Here is a 20,839-nt window from a genome sequence, read left to right on the forward strand (position 1 = left end):
CCCAGCCCAGAACACACTAGTCGTCTTAGTAGTCATGTATTAGGCTGATACAGATGCCCCCTCTCGGTCCTCGGACCCTTAGTTCGGGGTCCGAGATACTTTCTGCCAACTGAAGCCGCGAATCTCTGGTACCTGTCCTAGAGCCCATCACCAAGCCAGAGGAGGGGGTCCGGTTAGCCAGTGTTGGGTCCTTTCTTCAGGGCCACGTGTTCTCCTGACTTTGATTTAAGAGCTCTATACCCCTCGCGTGCCTCGCACGCCTCTAGCAATTATGATAGCGTGCGGAACCTGTCGCCTCATTCTTAGCCCCTCCACGTGTCACCCCCTGCTGGCCCCTCCTTTTGATTCTTTGGTTTTTGTATTTTGGAAATTACTGTTTTACCCCTGCCGCTTCGAAACTCGTTCAAACCCTTCTTTTTCTCTCTCAAACCCTTCATTTTCTCTCTCACTCCCTTTTGCTTCTTTCTCACTTGAACCTTTCAACTTCATCTCTCTCTGTTCTTCATTTTGGGATCGTCTGGCTTTCCTATCTTCCTTCTTCCTCTCGGTGAATCTCTACTGCCTTTGCTCCTGATTTGATTCTTGCTAATCTCTTTGCTCGCTGCTACCTCGTAAATCAGGTTCGTTTCTTCTTTCCTTTATCTCTCGAACTTTTATTATACCATTGGTTTGGTTGTTCTCTAGTGCTCTGTGGATTCTCCCACTTGCATAGCTTAGTCCTTTCATCTTTTCCATTCTACGACTAGTGTAATTTGCATCATGTCGACTTCTGAGTCGGCAAGCACCTCCGCCGCCAGATCCATTAGATCTAGTTCTCCCTCCTCCAGATCCAGTAGCCTTATTGTTGAGAGATCTGAGTCCGCGGCCTCAGATTCGGACTCCCCAACCGCTATCCCTTCCATGTCTGGGAGATCGTTCAAACTCCCTCCGGCCCCTTCACACTACCGCCGAGCCAACTTGGCTGCGGTCAAGGTGGCTTATGGTATCCCAGACGAAGTGATTTTGGAGCATGTGCCCGGGGTTACTCACTTCCCTCACTTGGTCAAACCTCGGCCAGGCGCTCTTGTCGCTACCATAGGGCAAATCGTGGCCGGTCTTCGGTTTCCTCTGTCCTTATTAGACGTAGAAGTTTTCAACCATTTCAATATCCCACCGTGTCAGGGTATTGGCAACTTCTGGCGTGTGATGTATGCCGCCAACTTCTATAACAAAACCAACTCCCCCACCATCCAACTCCGCGACATGATCTCCCACTATTACATAAAGAAGAGTACCAAATTCGGTAGTATAGGCTACCAATCCTTCTGTAGCCGTCCGCGAAAGAAGTCCTTTGTTCTCAACATCACTTCTTCCGACAAAGTGTGGCACCACTATCCGCTGTATGTGTCCGGGAGCTTCCTGTCCGCTGACCTTCCCACTGAAGTATCTCTGAGACATTTACATTTTCTCTCGAGCGGTAAGTATGGACCGCCCGCCTATGTTTTCTTTTTGTGTAATCTCATCGCTCACCCCAATGTTCTTTGCATGGGCACAGGTTGGAGACCAGACTCACACTCCCAACTATATTTCGGTGTCAATTCTGCCATCTTCCAGAATCTCCGCGACCTGGGAAGTGATCAGTGTGAAGTTCTAGGTATCGATCCGGAGAAAGGCACTCCTCTTCTTCTGGATCCGTCTCTCAAAGACTTCGGCAAGTACCAAGGCCCCTTCTACCGTCTACCTCCTCCCAAAGAAAGGTTGCCCAAGGCTTCCCCCCCAAAACCCAAGAAGAGGGGATATACCAAGAAGATTTCCCATTCCAAAGCTGTTGCCAAACGGGCTGCGGCCACTCAACAATCTCAACGCCCCTCTGAAACCTTTCCAAGTAGCACCCACAGTGCCCCGGCCCCTTACTCTTCCATTGCTGATTGGGAGGACGATTTTCAAGCTGCTGGTCCTACTCCCCCCACCGTCCCAGCTATGGATGCCACCAAGTTGAAATTGTGGGACAGTGACGAAGAAGAGGGCGAATCTGATTCCGCGGCCAAGAGCCCGCCAGCCAAGAGAAGCAGAACGGCGGGAACCTCCTCTACCCCCTGTGCTCCCGCACAAGTATTGCCGCGGCCCTCGGCTTCTACTCGCCGTCCAGGCAAGGAAACTGCCCCAGTTGCTCCTGAGGTTTGGCGCCCTGAATTCAAAGCTAGGGATCGGCCGGTCACCACCCGCGACTCAGCTCTGGATAACGCTGCAGTCGCTGCCACTCTGTTCTTCAGCCCCCATCTACCTTGTGATCAAGCCTATGGCGACTCTGGGACCTTCGCTGCCCACCGCGCTGCCATCTATACCGGCTGGGAGAAGGTATGTCTTAGTCCCCTATTATCTTGGTATCTTTTCTGGATAAGATACTCAACGTCTCCTTTGTGTACAGCTGAGCCTGGATGTAGGCTACGTAATCCGCGGTCTGACCAGTACCCTGGAAACCCTAGAGGCGGTGAAGCAGGAAATTCATGGGCCCGAAGGCTGGAAAATACGATATGAGCGTCTGGAGAAAGATCGCGATAATGCTCGCCTCGCCGCTCTTAAATCCCACAAGCTTCAACAGACCGCGGAGGAGGCCTTCAATCAACAATTGTCTGAACTGCGGGCCAAGATGGAGGGCGAGAAGACAGCCCACGAGGCGGCGGCCCAAGCTAAATTGGAGCAATCGCTGAAGGTTTATTCCGATCGTTTTCGTGTTTTGGCTGAAAATAAGATAGCCAGAGAGTTGCAGCGTCAGCTCGACGATCTCACTGCTGCTGGGAGACTCCTCCCCTCGCCCTCGTCGACCCCTGTTCCTGAGGTTGGACCTTCAACGGCCTCTTTGCCGCCCCCTGCGGGTGACCAAAACATTGGCTCCGTGGCAGAAGACGCGGTGGTGGTAATATCTGAAGGTTCTCCTCATAAAGACGTAGCTGGGAATCCCACTTTACAAGACGCTGCTAAACATTAAACTACTTGTTTCTTTGTGTTTGCTTAGCCCTGGCCATTTTTTGTTCTCACTCATTTTGTATGTCTACTTTATGTCCCGTATTTCTGGGTGATCCCAGTGGGCTCACACTTATGTTTTCATTTTAACCATCCAGCTCGCGGTAGTTTCTTCTTTTTATTTCGTGGCACCGTGTTTGAACCATGCTATACAACTTAGCTTAAACTTAGCCTCTCTCACCCCATTTGTTTTAATTGCCCCAACTTAAACTCTCGTTACATGAAGATCCTTGGGGCAACTTCAGTTTGCCCCCATGTTGGATACGAACCTCGTTGTCCGCGAAGGGCTCCGCCCCCCGCTATCTCAGATGGGCTCCTGATTGAGGGCAACTCAATTTGCCCCCAAGTCAGATTTGGACCTCTTTGTCCGCGAAGGGCTCCGCCCCTATCTCAGATGGGCTCCTGATTGAGGGCAACTCAATTTGCCCCAAGTCAGATTTGGACCTTCAGGAATCGCTCCGGTCTACCCCCTATCTCTGTCCGTAGCCGACACTACTCATACGAAGGCAACTCAGTTTGCCCCCCCCAGTTAAAGTGGGACCTCATCATCCATGGGCAATTTCTCTACACCCTTGCAATTAACAACGCAGCAAACAAATAGGCAAAATGATTCTCTATTCATTGATAAATTTTATACTCTAAATATTATAATAAAATGTCGCTACATCACTAGAGGCCGCTGCCTTGGCCATTGATTCCCACACATTACATGTTGTCACTCATGGAAACTTCTTAACATTTTGATGTTCCAAGGCCTCGCGATATCCTTTCCCTGAGGCGTCTGCAGTCGATATGTTCCTGCGCTCCCCTTTTCTGCCACGGTATAGGGTCCCTCCCAGTTAGGCCCTAACTTTCCGTCCACCTCCTTTCTAGTTGACGGTGTCACTCTCCTCAAAACGCGATCCCCCACTTGAAACTGTCGTGGCCTCACTCTCTTGTCATATTGTCTTTGCAATCTTCTATGATATTCCTCCAATCGGATGTGGGCTGTGTCTCTCCTCTCCTCCCTGAGATTCAAATCCGCGGTCAATACCATATCATTGATCCCCTCCTCCACCGCTCTTGTTCGGGTTGTGGCTGCCACCATCTCTACTGGAATCACTGCTTCTACCCCATATGCCATGGCAAATGGCGACTCATGAGTGGATGTTCGCGGTGTAGTTCGATATGCCCACAGCACATGATTTAACTCGTCCGCCCATGAACCCTTTTTATCCTCCAGTTTTTTCTTCAGATTATCCATGATTGTCTTGTTGGAGGATTCTGCTTGCCCATTCCCTTCTGGGTTATAAGGAGCCGCGAATCCTTGTTTTACTTTGAACGCCTGGAAGAATTCTCACACCTTCCCACCCGTAAACTGTGTCCCATTATCGGCGATTAAGGTATGTGGCAACCCGAACCGGCATATTATATTTTCCCATAGGAATTTCTTCACTTGTTCCTCCTTGATCTGTTGGAGTGCCACCCCCTCTACCCACTTGGAAAAATAATCAGTCACTACTAGCATATACCTCCGTTTACCACTGGCCATCGGTAGCGGTCCTACAATATCCAGTGCCCACATCGCGAATGGCCAAGGACTATATACCTTGTGCAAAGGCTCAGCAAGTGCATGTATCAGTGGTGCAAATCTCTGGCATTTCTCGAACCTCTTAGCATACTCGGTCGCTTCTCTCTTTAGGTGTGGCCAGAAATACCCCTGGGACAACACCCGATGCGCTGTCGTTCTTCCTGCCGAATGGCTCCCACAGTCCCCCTCATGAACTTCTGCTAAGATCTCTTTCGCCTGACGCGAAGCTAAACATCTCAACAACGGTCCGCTGACGTTCCGTCTGTACATGTCTCCTTCCATTAAAATGTATCTTTGGGATACCTGCTCCATTCTCCTTCGCTCTCGTCTATCCTCGATCTCTCTCCCCAATAAGAAATTTTTTATGGGCTCTATCCACCCTGGCTCTTCCTTCATGGTCACTCCTACCTCGGCATTCACGGAGGTACTTGGCTTGCTTAACACCCTGACCTCAATTGATCTGCCCTCGGACCCAGGAAGCACCGCGGCTACATATGCCAACGCGTCAGCATGTCTATTTTCACCGCGTCCTAAATGAGCGAACCGGATTTTGCCAAACTCACTCGCTTTCCTCTGCAATACCTCCAGGTACTTTGCCATCCTGGGGCATCGGGCAGTGAATTCTCCATTCATCTGACAAATTACCAAATTCGAATCAGAATACACTATCAGCTCCTTCACTCCAAGATCCGTGGCCAAATCTAGCCCAGCTATCACCGCTTCATACTCTGATTCATTGTTTGAAGCCGCGAAACCCAACTTCATCGATAATTCAAGTCGATTATTCTCTGGGGTGACTACCACCACTCCAATCCCGTTTCCTGTGTCCGTTGCGGACCCATCTGTGAATACCCTCCATCCATTTCTCATGTCCCATGGGTCTAACACATCCTGCCTGATCTCTCCCTCCTGCTCCATGATCATATTGTCCCCCCAAGTTGGGTCTTCGGCGGAGAACTCTGCCAAAAACTCTGCCATAGCTTGTGCTTTTTCCGCTGTCCGGATTTGGAATTCAATGTCATATGCACTCAACAACACGGCCCATTTCAGCATTCTCCCTGATTTGTCCGCCTTTAACGCCTATTTGAGAGGCAAGTTGGTCACCACAACCACAGAATGAGCTTCGAAGTACGGCTTCAATTTTAACGCAGAAAACACCAAGGCCAATGCAAATTTCTCAATTTTGCTGTATCTGGTCTCTGCGTCTAACATTGTTTTGCTCGAAATACACCGCCTCTCGCCTTGTCCACCACCCTTATTAACCACGTAACTAATAGCATATTCTCGACACCCCAAGTATAAATACAGCTTTTCCCTTGCCGATTAGGTGAAAAAATAGGAGCCTTTCCCAAATAAATCTTCAACTCTTGGAAAGCTCGTTCGCATGCCTCGGTCCACTGAAAGTCAGTAGTTTTCCTCAAGAGTAGGTACAACGGTCTACACTTGTCTAACGACTTGGAAATGAACCGGTTGAGGGCCGCAATTCTTCCCGCAAGCATCTGAACCTCCTTCACATTTTGGGGCGATTGCATTTCCACCAAAGCTCTAATCTGATCCGGGTTAGCTTCTATTCCGCGGTATGTGACAATATATCCCAAAAACTTTCCAGAAGTCACCCCAAATGTGCACTTCTCAGGGTTCAACCTCAGCCTATATTTTCGCAATATCGCGAAGGTTTCTTTCAATCCCCCCAGATGTTCCTCCTCAGTCATGCTCTTCTCTACCATATCATCTATGTATATTTCCATACTCCTCCGGATTTTGCATTCAAACATCTTCTCCCCTACCCTTTGAAAAGTTGCCCCTGCATTCTTCAGTCCGAAAGGCATTCTGGTGTAACAATACACTCCTCCATCGACAATGAACGCGGTCTTCACCTGGTCTGGGCCGTACATTACCACCTGGTTATACCCCATGGAGGCGTCCATGAATGAGAAAAATTTGAACTCGGCCGTTCGGTCCACCAGTTCGTCTATCCGCGGCATAGGATAACAATCTTTCGGGCACTGCTGGTTGACATCAGTAAAATCAACACACATTCTGACCTTCCCATTTTTCTTGGGTACCGCGACGATGTTCGAGAGCCATTCGGTAAACTGACACTCGCGGATGATTCCTGCGGCTTTCAATCTTTGCACTTCCTCTCTTATCCCTTCTGCATACTGCGGTCTTATTCCTCTCATTTTTTGTCGGACGGGTTTGGCCTCTTCTCTCATGTGCAGCCTGTGACACGCAAACTCGGGATCCAATCCAATCAAGTCCTCAATCGACCACGCAAAAACATCGCTGTTCTCTGTTAACAAATCAACTAACTTTGCCTTCCAACTCTCTGGCCACTCGGCCCCAACAGACACCAGTTTCTCCTCTTCCCCCTCACCCAGATTCACGGTCGCAGTCTCGTCCAAGGTCTTTCCTCCCACAGACCCATCTCCCTTAGCCATCGCAGTCTGTAATTGCTATGCTGGGGACTCGCCCTCCCCCTCCACTTCCTTCTCTGGTGCGCGGGTCAATTCTTTAACCACCACCTGGTGAATATTTTGAGCCGCGACTTGGTCCCCTCTTATTTCATATGTTCCCCCATTAGTCGGGAAGCGGATCACCTGGTAGTATGTGGACGGAATCGCTTTCATTTCGTGGATCCATCTTCTCCCCAAAATTGCATTGTACTGTGAAGCGGCATCCACTATCATGAAACGAGTGAATACCGTCACCGGTCCCGCTGTTACAGGTAACAATAATTGCCCCATGGGCTCGGTTCGGCTACCATTAAATCCAAACAAATTTGTTCTTGGGGGCTTCATCTGCCTCTGTTCGATGCCCATTTCCTCCATCGCGCCTTTAAACAGCAAATCTACTGAACTCCCACAATCTATCAAAACCCTCTTCACCATATAATTACCCACTGCTACCGTAATCACCAATGCATCAGTGTGAGGCGCGGTTACGGCTTCCAGATCCTTCGGAGTGAACTTTATCCTTCCATCTCCTAGGGCGTTCCCTGGCACCGGTCGTGGAACACATGAAACCTCATTTATCTGCTGTAAGCTGGCAATCCTCCGTACCTTATCCCTGTGTGCATTCCTTCCCATTGTCTCCCCACTATATATGACATTGATTGTTCCTAATATTTTGGCCACGGCTGGTGCTCTGTCCACTGGGTGTATCTCCCTGATAAATTCCCTTAACAATCCTTTCTCTAACATTCTTTCGATCAACCATCGCAGTGTGAAACACTCATTTGTAGTATAATTTCTGATCTGGTGGTAAGCACAAAATGGCTTATCTTCTAACTCCCTGGTTATGCTTCGCGGACCTTCGTAATGCTGCATCCCTTTAATCAGTGGCAAGATTTCGTCCAATGGTTTGTTCAACGGTGTGGACTCCACATCACGATATGGTTTTTGTTCGTGGATCTCCCTCCTAACTTGATCTCTGCCTCTCTCCGATTTGCGTGCCGCCTCTCTATAGGCTCCCCCTTCTCTTATCGCAGCCTTCCCTTTATCTTTCCGCTCTTCCTGTTCTACACTCTGTATTGACTTCTCTGACTTCCTCGGCTCCTTAGCATTTCTCTGCAACATATCCTCATAGCGGATGTACTTCTCCACTTTCGGATACAACGCATGCAACGTTGTAACCTCAATTTTGGATACAGATTCGTGGACTCTTGTTCCCGGCTTCAGTCCATGTTGGAAAGCAATGACTGCGGTGTGCTCGTCCAGACTTTCCACCCTTAGGGTCTCCTCCTTGAATCTACACAAGAATTCCCTGAGTGTCTCGCCGGACTTCTGTTTGACGTTAAATAGATCCGCAATATCCACTACCCTTCGTTTCTGATGGATAAAATGGTCTACAAATGCTTGCTCCAACTCCTCGAACTTGGTTATACTCCGCGATGCCAACCTATAATACCAGTCTGACGCTCCACCCTTCAAGCTGGCGGGAAACATCATGCATCGGAGCCCATCATATTTAATTTCTTGCCACAACGGCATCTGTTGTCTGAAATGGTGCAAGTGGTTCGCAGGATCCCCCTTCCCGTAGTATCTCTCGAATCTTGGTTGCGCGAATCGCTTGGGCACCTTGGCGTTCCAGACTGCATCGGCCAGCGGATTCTGATTGAGTCTAGCCACCACCTTCTTCACCACCACTTGACTTTCCCTCTCAGCCACCCGATTCATTTCTCTGTCTTTCTCGATCATCGCTTGGACCATCTCCATGGTAATACCTTCCCCCGTATCGCCTCTTGGTTTATGACGCACTTCCTCATGCTGGCCTTCAACTTCACTATTCTCTGGCTCCCTTATCTCCTCCTCCCCCTGTGTGGATTCCCTTTCTCTCCTCAGACTGTCATTCTCATTTCTTAACCTTCCTATCTCCTCCTGTAACAGCCTGGTTGCTTCCCCCGCAACCTCGGGAACTTCCTCTTCCAACTCCTCCATCTCCTCCATTTCCACACTCCTTGTTTCATCATCAGCCCCCTCAGTCCTCACTTTTTTGGGTCTCTCTCTTGTTTTCTTCGCTATGGTTGCCATCTTCACACCTTCTTCTTAGCAATCACTTGATCGTATGCTTTCCTCTCGTTCCCCACAGACGGCGCCAAATGTGTTGTCCAGAATTACAACCTCTAAACTCCTATCTCTCTCTCACTTTTCTTTCTCCCACCTCTCCTTTTCTCTTCCACCTCTTTTATACCTCCTAACCGCCCTCTCTCTTTAACCGCTCCCATCTTCTTTAACCGTTCTTCTATTCCCATGATCTCCTTCCATGTCCCACGTCCTGGAACCGTCCACCTGTCTCCTCAGAGATCGTGTCTTGGCTACTGTGCTCCAGCTCTTTCTTTCCCTATCCAACATCTCCCTCAAATCATAGTAACTCCACTGATCTTCTCGCACTTCCAGATTCCGCGGCCTTCCCATTATTCGCGGACTTTGCCCCGTGCTCATTCGTCTTCTTCCGTTATGTTGCCCCAGCCCAGAACACACCAGTCGTCTTAGTAGTCATGTATTAGGTTGATACATATTTCATGTAGCATAAAGATGTGGTGTTACTATCACTTGGCTTACATGCCTATGTCATACTAATATGGGAGGAGATATTACTCAAACAAAGTGATCATAAAGCACAAAAAATAAATAAAAAATAAATAAAAATAACAATTAATTAATTAATTAATTGAAACACTAAAGGGAAAGAGAGACATAAGAACCATAAGTGATGATGAAACCAACCTGAGAATTGCAAGAGCGACAAATTGAATGGTTTTATGTTTTTGCTTTTGGTCGGGGAAAAAGAAGAAAGGAGAAAGAGAGGCGTGCACTGTTTGTGTGGAATAATCCTCTTTGGTTTATGGTATACCACGTAGGGCATACACACCTACTTCAAATAAACTAACTAATGATCTTCTTTCTAAGTATTCATTATCTCCACCAATCTTGACATAAACAGGTCACATTCCATAATGCCACCTATAGAAATTAGTGACATCTTTGTCGGAAAATAAATTTCTATCGATTTTATAGAACTCAAATACATTTTACTACAATAGATATCTAACAACTTGTTTAAATTTATCATCAGTTGTATGAAGAGCAAAATTGTGGAAAATAAAGGCATTTGGAGGGGGACTTTGGCTGTCTGTTGATGGTGGTCTCATCTCTTTCAAGTCCATAAAAATGATGAAACAAAAACAAAGTTATTCACCAAATGAAATGAAAGCAAGCAAACCTTGCCAGAAAAGAAGGAGATCCGCAACCAAATGTGAACCTGCAAAAAATGGAAATTCCAACAACCAATAAGAATGGAAAAAGTTAGTACTGAATTCTAAGCATTGAAATATGAATTTATGCTCAATGTCCGCATGTCACCTCACCCAATCTATAAACATTGGAAATTTGGAATGATATACAATGATTTATGAGATCACGATGCTTCCTAAGCATAACTGAATGACACATTTTCATCCATTTTGATTGTGATATGCTTGTGATAAAAGGACTTAAGTCACTCTAATTTAAAAGCTTGTAAGGTTCATGAGATCTCCAATATCAAAACCCTTGGTTTTCATAAAATGGTATAACCATCATATCATTTGTCATTTACAATATGTTAAACGATGTACCTAAGCCGTATTACCCCAAAATCACAACCTACTTGATTAAATTAGTCCTCTTTCATATCAGTTATTTCTTTTTCACAAAGAAAAAAATGTAGAAAAAGAAAAAATGTTTGCAACATAACCTAATACAGTCAAATCCGAAAAACATGAAAGAACGGGAGTAAAGAAAGCTATAAAAGACTCTTGTATTAAGTGTTGTTTTGGAAAAATAGTTACCTTGCTTGGATAAACATAGTGGATCCAACATTGATTGTTGTGTTCATATGACAAAGAAGATGATTAGTATCAAACCTATCCTGCATAAAACATTTATAAAAAAAAATATAAACAAGAAATTTTATATCCGATTTATTAAACCTCAAATGGCATAAACGATTCTCATATAGAATCCATATAATCGGATAAATCTTTCTCCTTTCTACACGGATAAAAGCTTGAAGAAGTGGCAGAGGCCAACCTTGCAGTCAATAGGGTTTTGCTCGACTATTTCCGTTGCTCAAAAGAAGCCGTCTATGCCTCCTGATTTCCAGAGTTCAGAGTTCTTGTACGTAAGGCTTTGGTGGGGTGTTTTCTTTGTTATTTCTTATTTCTTAATAAAATTGGAATTTGGGGAGGCCATAGTAAATTAAAAATAAAAGAGGGAGAATTAAACAAATGCGGGGAGGTGTTTCTAATTATTTAGTCTTCATTTTTTTTAGGAGCCAATAATATTGCTCGGGTTGGAAAATAAAATGATATGGTGAGGAGAGAGAATATGCGCGAGCTTTTATATATATATATATATATATTCTCTTTTTCACCCTTGAATAAGATAACTAACTGTAGATAAGATAACTACCAGAACAAGAAGAGTGGATTTTGGGTTTGAATAGAATTTAGATTTATAAAGAGTAAAGCTAGTGTGCGCAGGAGAGAGAGAGTGGTGTATTGAATCTAGGTCACTCATAACATCAAAAGGTACTGGTGTATTGCTCCACAAAGTACTGTCCAAGGGCCTAAAAGCCTGCACACAAGTAAATAACTTAAATATATGTTTTAAAATGTTGAGTTTCAAAATAACTTAAATACATTTAAAATTTATGAATTTTTTAAGGGTGATCTTGGACATACCCATAAAAACACTTCCAAACCTCATAACTAACATAAATTTTTGTCATACCCCAATAACGGCCTAAATCCAATAATATCTCCCAAATTAATTTGGGGTATTTCCAATAAGGGTAGGAGAAAAAAAAAAAAAAAAAAAAAAAAAAAAAAAAAAAAAAAAAATAACGACACGTCTATGAAAAAATCGGAAAAACAAAATAATGACACAAAAACGAAAATGGAAAAATGGGAAGAAACTTGATGCTGGATCTGCCAGCACATCAGCTAGTGGTAATGCATCTGTTCATCTAAATGAAGGTAATTTGTCTATCTATCTATCTATCTATCTATTTATCTATCTATATTTATTATTATTATTATTTTTTTTAATTTTGATTTACCACTTTTTTCAATTCCGTTGGAACAATATATTGGAGTGCATCTAGTCTGATTTAACGTTTGGGGATTTTTCATTTACTATCTTTTAGTCAGTTATTCTGGAGATTCTATTCCTTCTATAACCAGCTTAGCAGAATCTTTTCCTAGAGCTGAGTGGTCTAGTGGTTATATTTTTTATATGGGGTGAATGAAGCTTAGTAGTTATGTTGATCAGGAACCCATCACAGGTAGTGAAAGGTGGAAATCATCAGATTCCTCACTCTCTTCAGGTTATAATTTTGATCTCAGAAGTGACTCCAATCATATCCCACTTAACCCTGTAACATCAGAAGTTGGAACCCGTGAAATCGTCCATCTTTTCTTGACTCTCTTAATGTTCCCAGAGTCTCCCCTTCCTCCCACTTGCCATTGAGTGAAAATAAAACCGAACCATATATGTCTAGAAGTTTTATATTTTAGAGTGCAGATACACCAGCCTCCTCTGTTTATGGGCAATTATTTGACAAGTGGAAAACTCCAAATATACCTGATATGCATCACAGCGGGAACAATTCAGTTTAGTGAGCACTGAAGAAGAAATGCAAGGTGCAGGTGTCAATGACAGTGGTATAAAATGGAATCATGAGTTTGCTATATAGTGAAGCAGGACAAAAACTTTGCTACTCTAGAACAGGTTTAGTTGCTTTCTTTTTTGGGTTCACTTCATAAGTCTTAAACAGTATCTATTGTGCTTGCTCTCAGTACAATATCTCTCATCTCCTTGGTAGCCCTTAACTTAGCAGCTATGATTACTTGTTGGATCTATTGGGCCCTTCACGTGTACAACATCAGCCATAGGTTTTATCCAAGGATATGGGTTATTTTGCAGACTGAGGAACCACTTAATGTTCATTATTCTCTGTACCCTTTTCTGTTGAGAGTCAATAAAGTTGACTCAATTTGCTTGTCTTGACATTTATTCTGGTGTCTTTTGTTGCAGCATATTGAAGATCTAACACAAGCAAAGTTCTCTATGGAGCGAGATCTGAATGCCTCAAGAGCCTTAGAAGAATCATTAGCTACTGAAAATTCTTCACTCACAGATAGTTATAACCAAAAGGTAATCATAAAGTTATAGTAGATATATTTTTCTACAAACACATCTCGAATTTTTTACCCCTGATCATCCATCAAAAAATTCTTGAAGTTTATTTTCCCACAAAGTTATAGTAGATATATTATGGTACCTTTACATTACTTAATAACATCTGTGGTATATAACCTACAACTTGATTTTCTTGACCTTCCAAATGCGTCAATTATTTTTTAAATATCTACTTGATGTTGCTGTGCTTTCATATTGCCCAATAATTTCCTCATTTGTAGGCCCGGAGAGGTGGTATTGACGAACCATTTGCTGTTGAGATGTTTATTGGCTACCATTTTCACTGTATCAACAACAATGGCTTAAGCAATATCCTCAACAGGTACAACACTAGCAACCATCTCCAGTTCTTTCCACTTTCTTCGAAATTTTTCACTTCTTGATGATATTCCTTGATGCACTGGCTGTGTTTCATCTTTCTTTGCTCCTGTACCCTTTTCTTGTTGTGCTGCTGCTATAATCAAATGCTTGTCTCTGTTTTCCCCGTGCTGTGATAAGATCCCCCATCTATGCTAAGATATATTTTTAGTTGTGATGTAAACGACTTTGGATGGTTTTTATTTACTTTATCAAAATAAATGTTTGTTTCCCTGTGTTTGCTATCAGTGGATACATAAGCTCAAAATGGAAAGAGCAATCACTAGTTGAGAGGTTGATGGTTCGAATCCATCTGGGTCTAATATCATGATACAAGAAAAATGTCTTTTATCTTTTGAGATGTTTTCCTCACCATTGATCCTCCTCTTTCTATTGCTCTTTGTGTCGTTATAATGAACTTAGCTAGGAAGAGTGCTTGCTTATGTAGTTATGTAAGTTTTAGTGCAGGATTTCACATGTAAGCGTGATCCATGCCACCATTTATTGTATGTTTACTGTTACAGAGCTCTGTATTTCATTGAAAGTGGGCACTCCTGTTCTCCCTATTAAATTCAAGTTCAGATCACTGTGACATTGGTCTTAGAATGTGCTTAATTATGAAACCCAAGTTATGTCAGTGCAAATGATCTCCCACCTCCACTTCTCTTTTTGTCGACTATTTGTTCTCTCATAAGCGACTGCCTTCACCTCAGAATCACCCTCCAGTCTTCCTCATATTTCAAAAAATCAACACTTCACTTTACTTCCCATCATAGACGACAGAAAAAAATTAAAGGGGCATCAACAAAAACAACAAAATGGTGAAATGCAAGTCTATCTTCCATAGTAACTATGCAAGTTAAGTATATCTATATTAAGAGATCTTTGTTCTGTTGACACTCAAAACCTCATATTATAATCAATATTTCCATAAGCTATGTTTTATAATGAAATAAGCACAGAGTAATTCTTGAGAAACTGATGGTTCATCCACAGAAAACAATTAGTAAGTTACAACTAAGTATTTTATTTTTTTATCCAACAACTAAAACTAATATGGATAAACATATTGTAGGTTCTGCATATTGATCGGAACTGATCCGGCCCACCTGCCTAATTTTCCTTTCAGAACAGTCCCATATACTTGCTTCTGGCCATCTAACAGACTGCCAATCTCGCCAAACCAGAGGTAGAGGAGCAGTATCTTTTAGCACAACTGGCATAAAACCAATTTCTCTCCCTACCTCTCTGCACCAATCAACAAGGTCTTTTCGATTTTCAAATACCTGTAATCATTTTGTTATAGGTTGTATTACATCACCATTCGGAAAAATGATATACTAAATTTATAAAAGTGTCCTCAAGTTATTACTGTTGCAGTTGTAAATGAGTCGGTTGTATCCGGACAAACAAAATTAGAGTTTTATGTCGGGCTTTCTTGCTCTTCATTTTCTGACTCATAATTTAGTTGAAGCAAAGACAATGCATTTGGAGATGCACTACTAATAGGATGAGGCTGTTCAAAGTAAAATTTTATCAAAAAAAAATGGTCTCAGTATGCACCCAAAAAAAATAACACTTTGTTTAATATTGCAAACAAACTCACATTTTTGTTTGGTGTTTTTATCTGTTCATTGTAGTAATCCAAAGTATAATAGTCTTCTGCGTTCTCCCATTCATCAAAATTTGATTTTGAATTTTTTTATTTATCCTCATTCGGTTAGTATTCATCCTCATTGTTTTGGTATGATTGATTCAAATCAAAAGTGGGTGCTTGCATGTTTATTGATGAGATAAAAGAATAAGAGGTTATTGGAGAAGAAGAAGAAAAAACGTGGTCTTTTTCTTCTACAACTGAATCACGTAGAGTAAATGACTTGTTTAAGTCAATAAATATCTTGGGTACGCCTAATAAAAAAAAAGAGTAATTTAGGAAGTTAAATGTGTCTAAAATCATTTTATTTATTTATTTTAAAATTGGGATACGGGAGTGTTTTGTTGGGTATGTCCAAGATCACCCTTTTTTAAAAGATTATGAGAGAGGAAATCTCGTTGTTTCACATATTGTAGAAGTAGTTGCAAATAATTAAATAGGGTATTTTTGTCCATTGCTTCCAAAAGTGGTTAAACATGTGTCAAATTATGGTTTTGGTCAAACTTGGGTGTAATAACTAAAAATATTATCCCTCTGTCTTAGGAGTCCAAAAAAATATTAACAGACTCTCTTAAACTAATTTTCTGTTTCTAAAACCCCCGTTGATATTTTATAACTATTCCAAAACCTTGGACACAAAAACCAATTTTTTTTTACTTGACCACAAAATTAGGCTCAAAATAGGTGTGATTTGGAGCTATACTTAAAATTTTACTGCTTATGTATGTCTGAAAATGAAATAGAATAGGAGTTCCCTTCAAGTCAAATTTCCAACGGCTGCCAGTGCATATGCTCAAGCATAATGTGTGAGTTTTATTTGACATCGGCGTGCAGAGAGCACGTGCATCTTGCTAGTTCTATTAAACATTTAACTTTGGTCAAATTTCTAATCGAAGAAACCAAAAACTTTGGTCAAATTTTTGCATTAACTTTTGGATTGGATTTAAGAAAAACTGGAAAAATGAGAAGAGAAAAAACGTTAAAAGAACACCAAAACTACTAAGAATTTAGGAGGTTAAACACGTCTTAAATAGGCAGGATTAAGACGTGGACATCAAGTCTGCATCATTAAATAAGGTTAACAACATAAGAAAACGCTTGGGTTGGGTTTCAACGTGGGTTTTCTCCAATGCCAACGTCTATTCCAATCAAAAGAAAAACGTTTTGACTATTAAATTGATTGTACTATTACTCTCTCTCTCTCACCCTCCGGTATTTTTATTTTATTTTTCTCTTGATTGAATGGTTGATTCATGGCTTTTGTGCAGGTATATCTGTCTATATCAACTTGGTAGAGTCTTCGAATATGTTATTCAAATTAGTATGTTTCTTCTCCTGTTTTTCTACTGTGTCGCTTCAATTTTTATTAAAATAGCATATAAGATATTGATAGAAAGTGCTATCAACAATCGAAATAGACTTCAAATAGATGATATAAAGTTGCTTTCTGCCACTGTTGATATTCGTTTAGAAAACATTTGAGTGTCTTCTGAATTTAATTGAAAAATGTTTTGGAGTCGGCTTAATTTCCTTCTAACGGTTTGAAACATATGTGGGCATATTCTTAAATGGGGTATAAGTATTGAGAATGGTTCCACCTTTTTTACACTGAAAATCAAATATATATCATCACTAAAAAATATTTTTCTATTGATGTCTCAAGGAGGAGAATCGATCTATCATGTTCCACTTTACCTTTTTTATTTTGTTTGAATGCTCTTGAATTATGCTGTTAATCTAATTAATCTGCATTAACTTTTTCATTTTTGTTGTTGTAACTGTATGAAAAGCTAAATAGATTTTGTTCTTCTTTTGGGTTGTAGGTGATGCTTTCATTCTAGCAATTGATATTCAGTTCCAGTAATTGATATAATGGATTCGCCATTAAACAACATTGAAGCAACTATATTCATTCCTTCAATTTTGCTTGAACAGGTTGATATTTATTTTATTTTATTTTTTTAATTGTGTGTTAAAATGAGATAATTGCGTGACACTGTAGGTATTCTATACCTCAATAATCTCATTGAAAATCTGAGTGAATTTGTGTAGTAGTTTGATGGTATTGAAAGAAATGTGTTAGAATTTATAAAATTTGATAACTGTTCGATTCTTGATTATATCGATTATTGATATAATTTGTTGCAACAATGACACTTGCATTCGAATGGTTGGGCATCAGTAGCAAAAATGGGAACCAAGTGTGCGTATGTGTCATGAATTACTTGACATAGATTTTTATGCAAGTAAAAAACAATTAGTTTTTGAATGCATAACATTTTCTTAAGTTCTTAGTCTTGACTTGAGTCTGGTTGTGTTGTCTTTTTTCTGTAAAAAAATTATTAAGAAAGGAATTTTGATAGAATTCAAGCTTTTCGTAATAATCATACTACTAGCTATTTTTGGATTTGAGCTCTAACTTATACACGGTTATAACTACTAGCTTAGAGTGGTTTTATTATTTAGTTTGAGAATTATTAGGCATGAAGTGGTTACATTTGTATTGATCAGGAAATTTGTCGTCTTATGCAACTCATATGGTTTAGTAATCATAAAGTGTATTAGCGTAATAGCTATATTTTATTAATTTTCTTCTTGAGTGAAGTGGAAAATATGATAATCTGTTTACTATAATATTATATATTTATTTAATTTAATCAGTTTTAAGCATTTGTTATCTAAAATTTTGTTGCTTTTATCAGGAATTTCCGCAAGTAGAGAAGCGTGAAGAAGAACTCAAAGTACTGCTTATCATACAATTCCGGGCTTGAGAGAAGTGATTAAGTGGTTTGAAACAAGATCATCCATCACATGCCTGCCAACAAGGAAAGTGAGTCCTGCATGTACCATGCTCAACAAATATTATAGCTGTGATATTTCCTCTTTTGACTCCTTGATATATAATTAGGCTGGTGAGTTAGATAGCCATTTAGATTTTTTTTTGGCTTAATTAAGCATGTGTGAATGTCTTTGCATGTTTATGTGCATGTAACATTCGTGTCGTTCATTTTAGGTTGAGCAATTGCTGATAATATTCTCTTGATTGCACACGATAGTTACATGCACAGTACAATCATCTGCTTCTTAACAATGAGATTTATTCCTTTTTTCTTTCCATGATCTATACTTCAATTTGAAGACAACTAAACCTGAGTGGGTGTTAGTGGTCATGCAAACTAGGAACCTACTCTATTTACTTAGTGATGCACTTACTTTTGGTGAAAACCAAACTCATTTTCAGTAAGAAAGACATAATACTTATATGCATTGGATATGGTAACATGGATGAATAATTTGCTTACGCTTAAATGTGAAGAAGTTTTTCAAAAGCATTGAGTTATAAAACCAATGTACCTGAAGTGGGGGAGTTCTCAACATACTGACTACCTAATGCGATAAAGATGTGCTGAAGCTGATGTTCAATGGCTTTGTGTATGAGATATGGCAAGAAAGGAATCGAAGGGTGTTTCAGAATAAGCAGGCAGCAGCAGAGCACATAATACAAGTGGTATTGAATGATAATGAAGACAAAGCTTGAGCATGTCGAAGATAAGATGAGTGAGGGGCCGAGTAGAACGCGACTGGAACAGATGTGGAGATTAGATATTGAAGTCGAGAGGAGGCAGGTCAGGTGGTGCAAATGGGAGAGAGATGGAGAAGATGTAAGTATCTTGAATACCGATGGGACATTGCAAGGTACGCGTGGAGGATGATCAGCAGTGATAAGGAATCACAGTGGAGAAGTTTTGGCGGCAGCAAAGGGAAGTACAGAGTTTAAAAGCATCGCAATAATCGAACTACAAGGATTAATGCACGGACTCAAGTTGGCTGAAACCCACAATGTAATGAGAATTAAAGCCCGAGACGGACTCAAGTAATGTGGTCTCATTTCAGAAGGCCCAAAATCAATACCCATGGCAGGCAAAGAACATAATGGATGATATACACCATTATATAGGGAAATTGGAAGCATTTTCTATTATCCATGTATATAGGGAAGCTAATAAGTTGGCAGACGCACTAGCTACCAATATTCCTACTCTCAGCTTCATAGAGATAGTACCTAGTTCATTTTATGAAGATGTTAAGAAAATTGTATATGAAGATGCTACAGGCAAGGAATATGCAAGAATGTAAAAGCTCTTATTATTTTATTTATGAAAAGGGGTAAGGGACCTCTCTAAAAACCCTGCTTACCTACCAAAAAAAAAATGCCCTCATTGGCGATTCCTTTAAATCTTAATTCTTAATTAACTACCTCGATCACTTTAATTTATTGGATGAATTGTACTGTATGAGCCTGGGCATGATTTTTCTTTGGATAAATGATGTCAACACCATATATAGAGATTTTCTATGTGAACAAACACTCCCTTTATCAATATACAATGTGAGGGTATAAATGGCATCAAAAGGCGTCATGAACTTATCCATTGTCTCATGATGTCTGTCTCTTATACACGGCCACCTTCTCCTTCTAAGGCTCACAATCTCACATAGACTATTAAAGATAAATGAGATATGTGCTTATCATCTATTGCTCTAAACCTTAAATGGTGAACACCTTTAGTTAGATCATCATCACGACATTTCTTCCCTAGCTACAAATTTGTCTTCTTCTATATCTTAGATATAAGTTTTTGTCTCGAAACATATGATATTTTTGGTTGCATATAATTTTGCATGGATTTGTATTTGATTAGGAATTTATTAGGAATTTGGGATAACTAAGGCAAAACCATGATTAGACTGTAAGAAATTGATGATATATGAATTTGATGCCCTTTGCAATTTTATGATTGCTATGCTATTATGCTAATTTTAAGACATTTTCTTCATACTTCCCAATTATCTGCTTCACAAACATTACTCCATTTATCTGTATTTGCAATCTAATGTATTCTTAAAGATGCTCTTAGGGAGTATGAGGAAATTTTATTAATTATTTTGCAAATCACGACTTCTCATGAAGAATGTGTTCTATTACTTTTCTACACCCTATGTATACGTCTTATTTTTGTTTTTCTATTTTGTTAGTGTTTTCCTTTTGCTCATTTTTCATTTGAGAAATACATTAGTATTTTGTTGGTTGCAAACGGTCATTATCCGGTCACCTGTTTATGTGGAAACATATCTCATAAACTCATGTATATATCTTTCTTTTGGATTATCACAATTATTTTTAATTATTATTAGTTTTTAGAGTGTAGGTTGTTTAAGGTTCATGTTTCTGCACTTCGGAATTTTTAGTGCAACAAGAACAATGAAATTTATCACAACCTACATGGAGGAATATTTTGCTATCTGAAGATGGGTATGTAGAGTCAAACTACATGGCATCAATAAACTAATGGGCTGGTCATCTACCATATCACTTCAAGCAAAGATTGAATCATATGACATTTTCTTCCTACTTCATGATTTTGTGCTCAAAAACCATTTTGCTTCTGCCGTCTACGTTCCAGCTCCACCAAGTTTTTAAAGACATTTTGGTTATGACATAATAATAAT

The 20,839-nt window shown here is 40.7% G+C and overlaps 3 protein-coding genes across 3 annotated transcripts; all 3 read right to left on the reverse strand.

Annotated features, from left to right (window-relative positions):
- Positions 1 to 3,718: 3,718 nt before the first annotated feature.
- Positions 3,719 to 4,246, reverse strand: LOC147511025 (uncharacterized). Its single transcript, XM_086598332.1, has one exon. It carries the CDS (start codon positions 4,244 to 4,246, stop codon positions 3,719 to 3,721), a length of 528 nt encoding a protein of 175 aa, XP_086454458.1.
- Positions 4,247 to 4,339: 93 nt separating this feature from the next.
- Positions 4,340 to 5,551, reverse strand: LOC147511026 (uncharacterized). Its single transcript, XM_086598333.1, has one exon. It carries the CDS (start codon positions 5,549 to 5,551, stop codon positions 4,340 to 4,342), a length of 1,212 nt encoding a protein of 403 aa, XP_086454459.1.
- Positions 5,552 to 7,029: 1,478 nt separating this feature from the next.
- On the reverse strand, positions 7,030 to 9,105 carry LOC147511027 (uncharacterized). The gene has a single exon (XM_086598334.1). The coding sequence runs from the start codon at positions 9,103 to 9,105 to the stop codon at positions 7,030 to 7,032; it is 2,076 nt and encodes a 691-aa protein (XP_086454460.1).
- Between the last annotated feature and the right edge of the window lie 11,734 nt (positions 9,106 to 20,839).

Source organism: Coptis chinensis, chromosome 3 (genome assembly GCF_015680905.1).
Source record: "Coptis chinensis isolate HL-2020 chromosome 3, ASM1568090v1, whole genome shotgun sequence".
Classification (NCBI taxonomy): Eukaryota; Viridiplantae; Streptophyta; class Magnoliopsida; order Ranunculales; family Ranunculaceae; genus Coptis; species Coptis chinensis.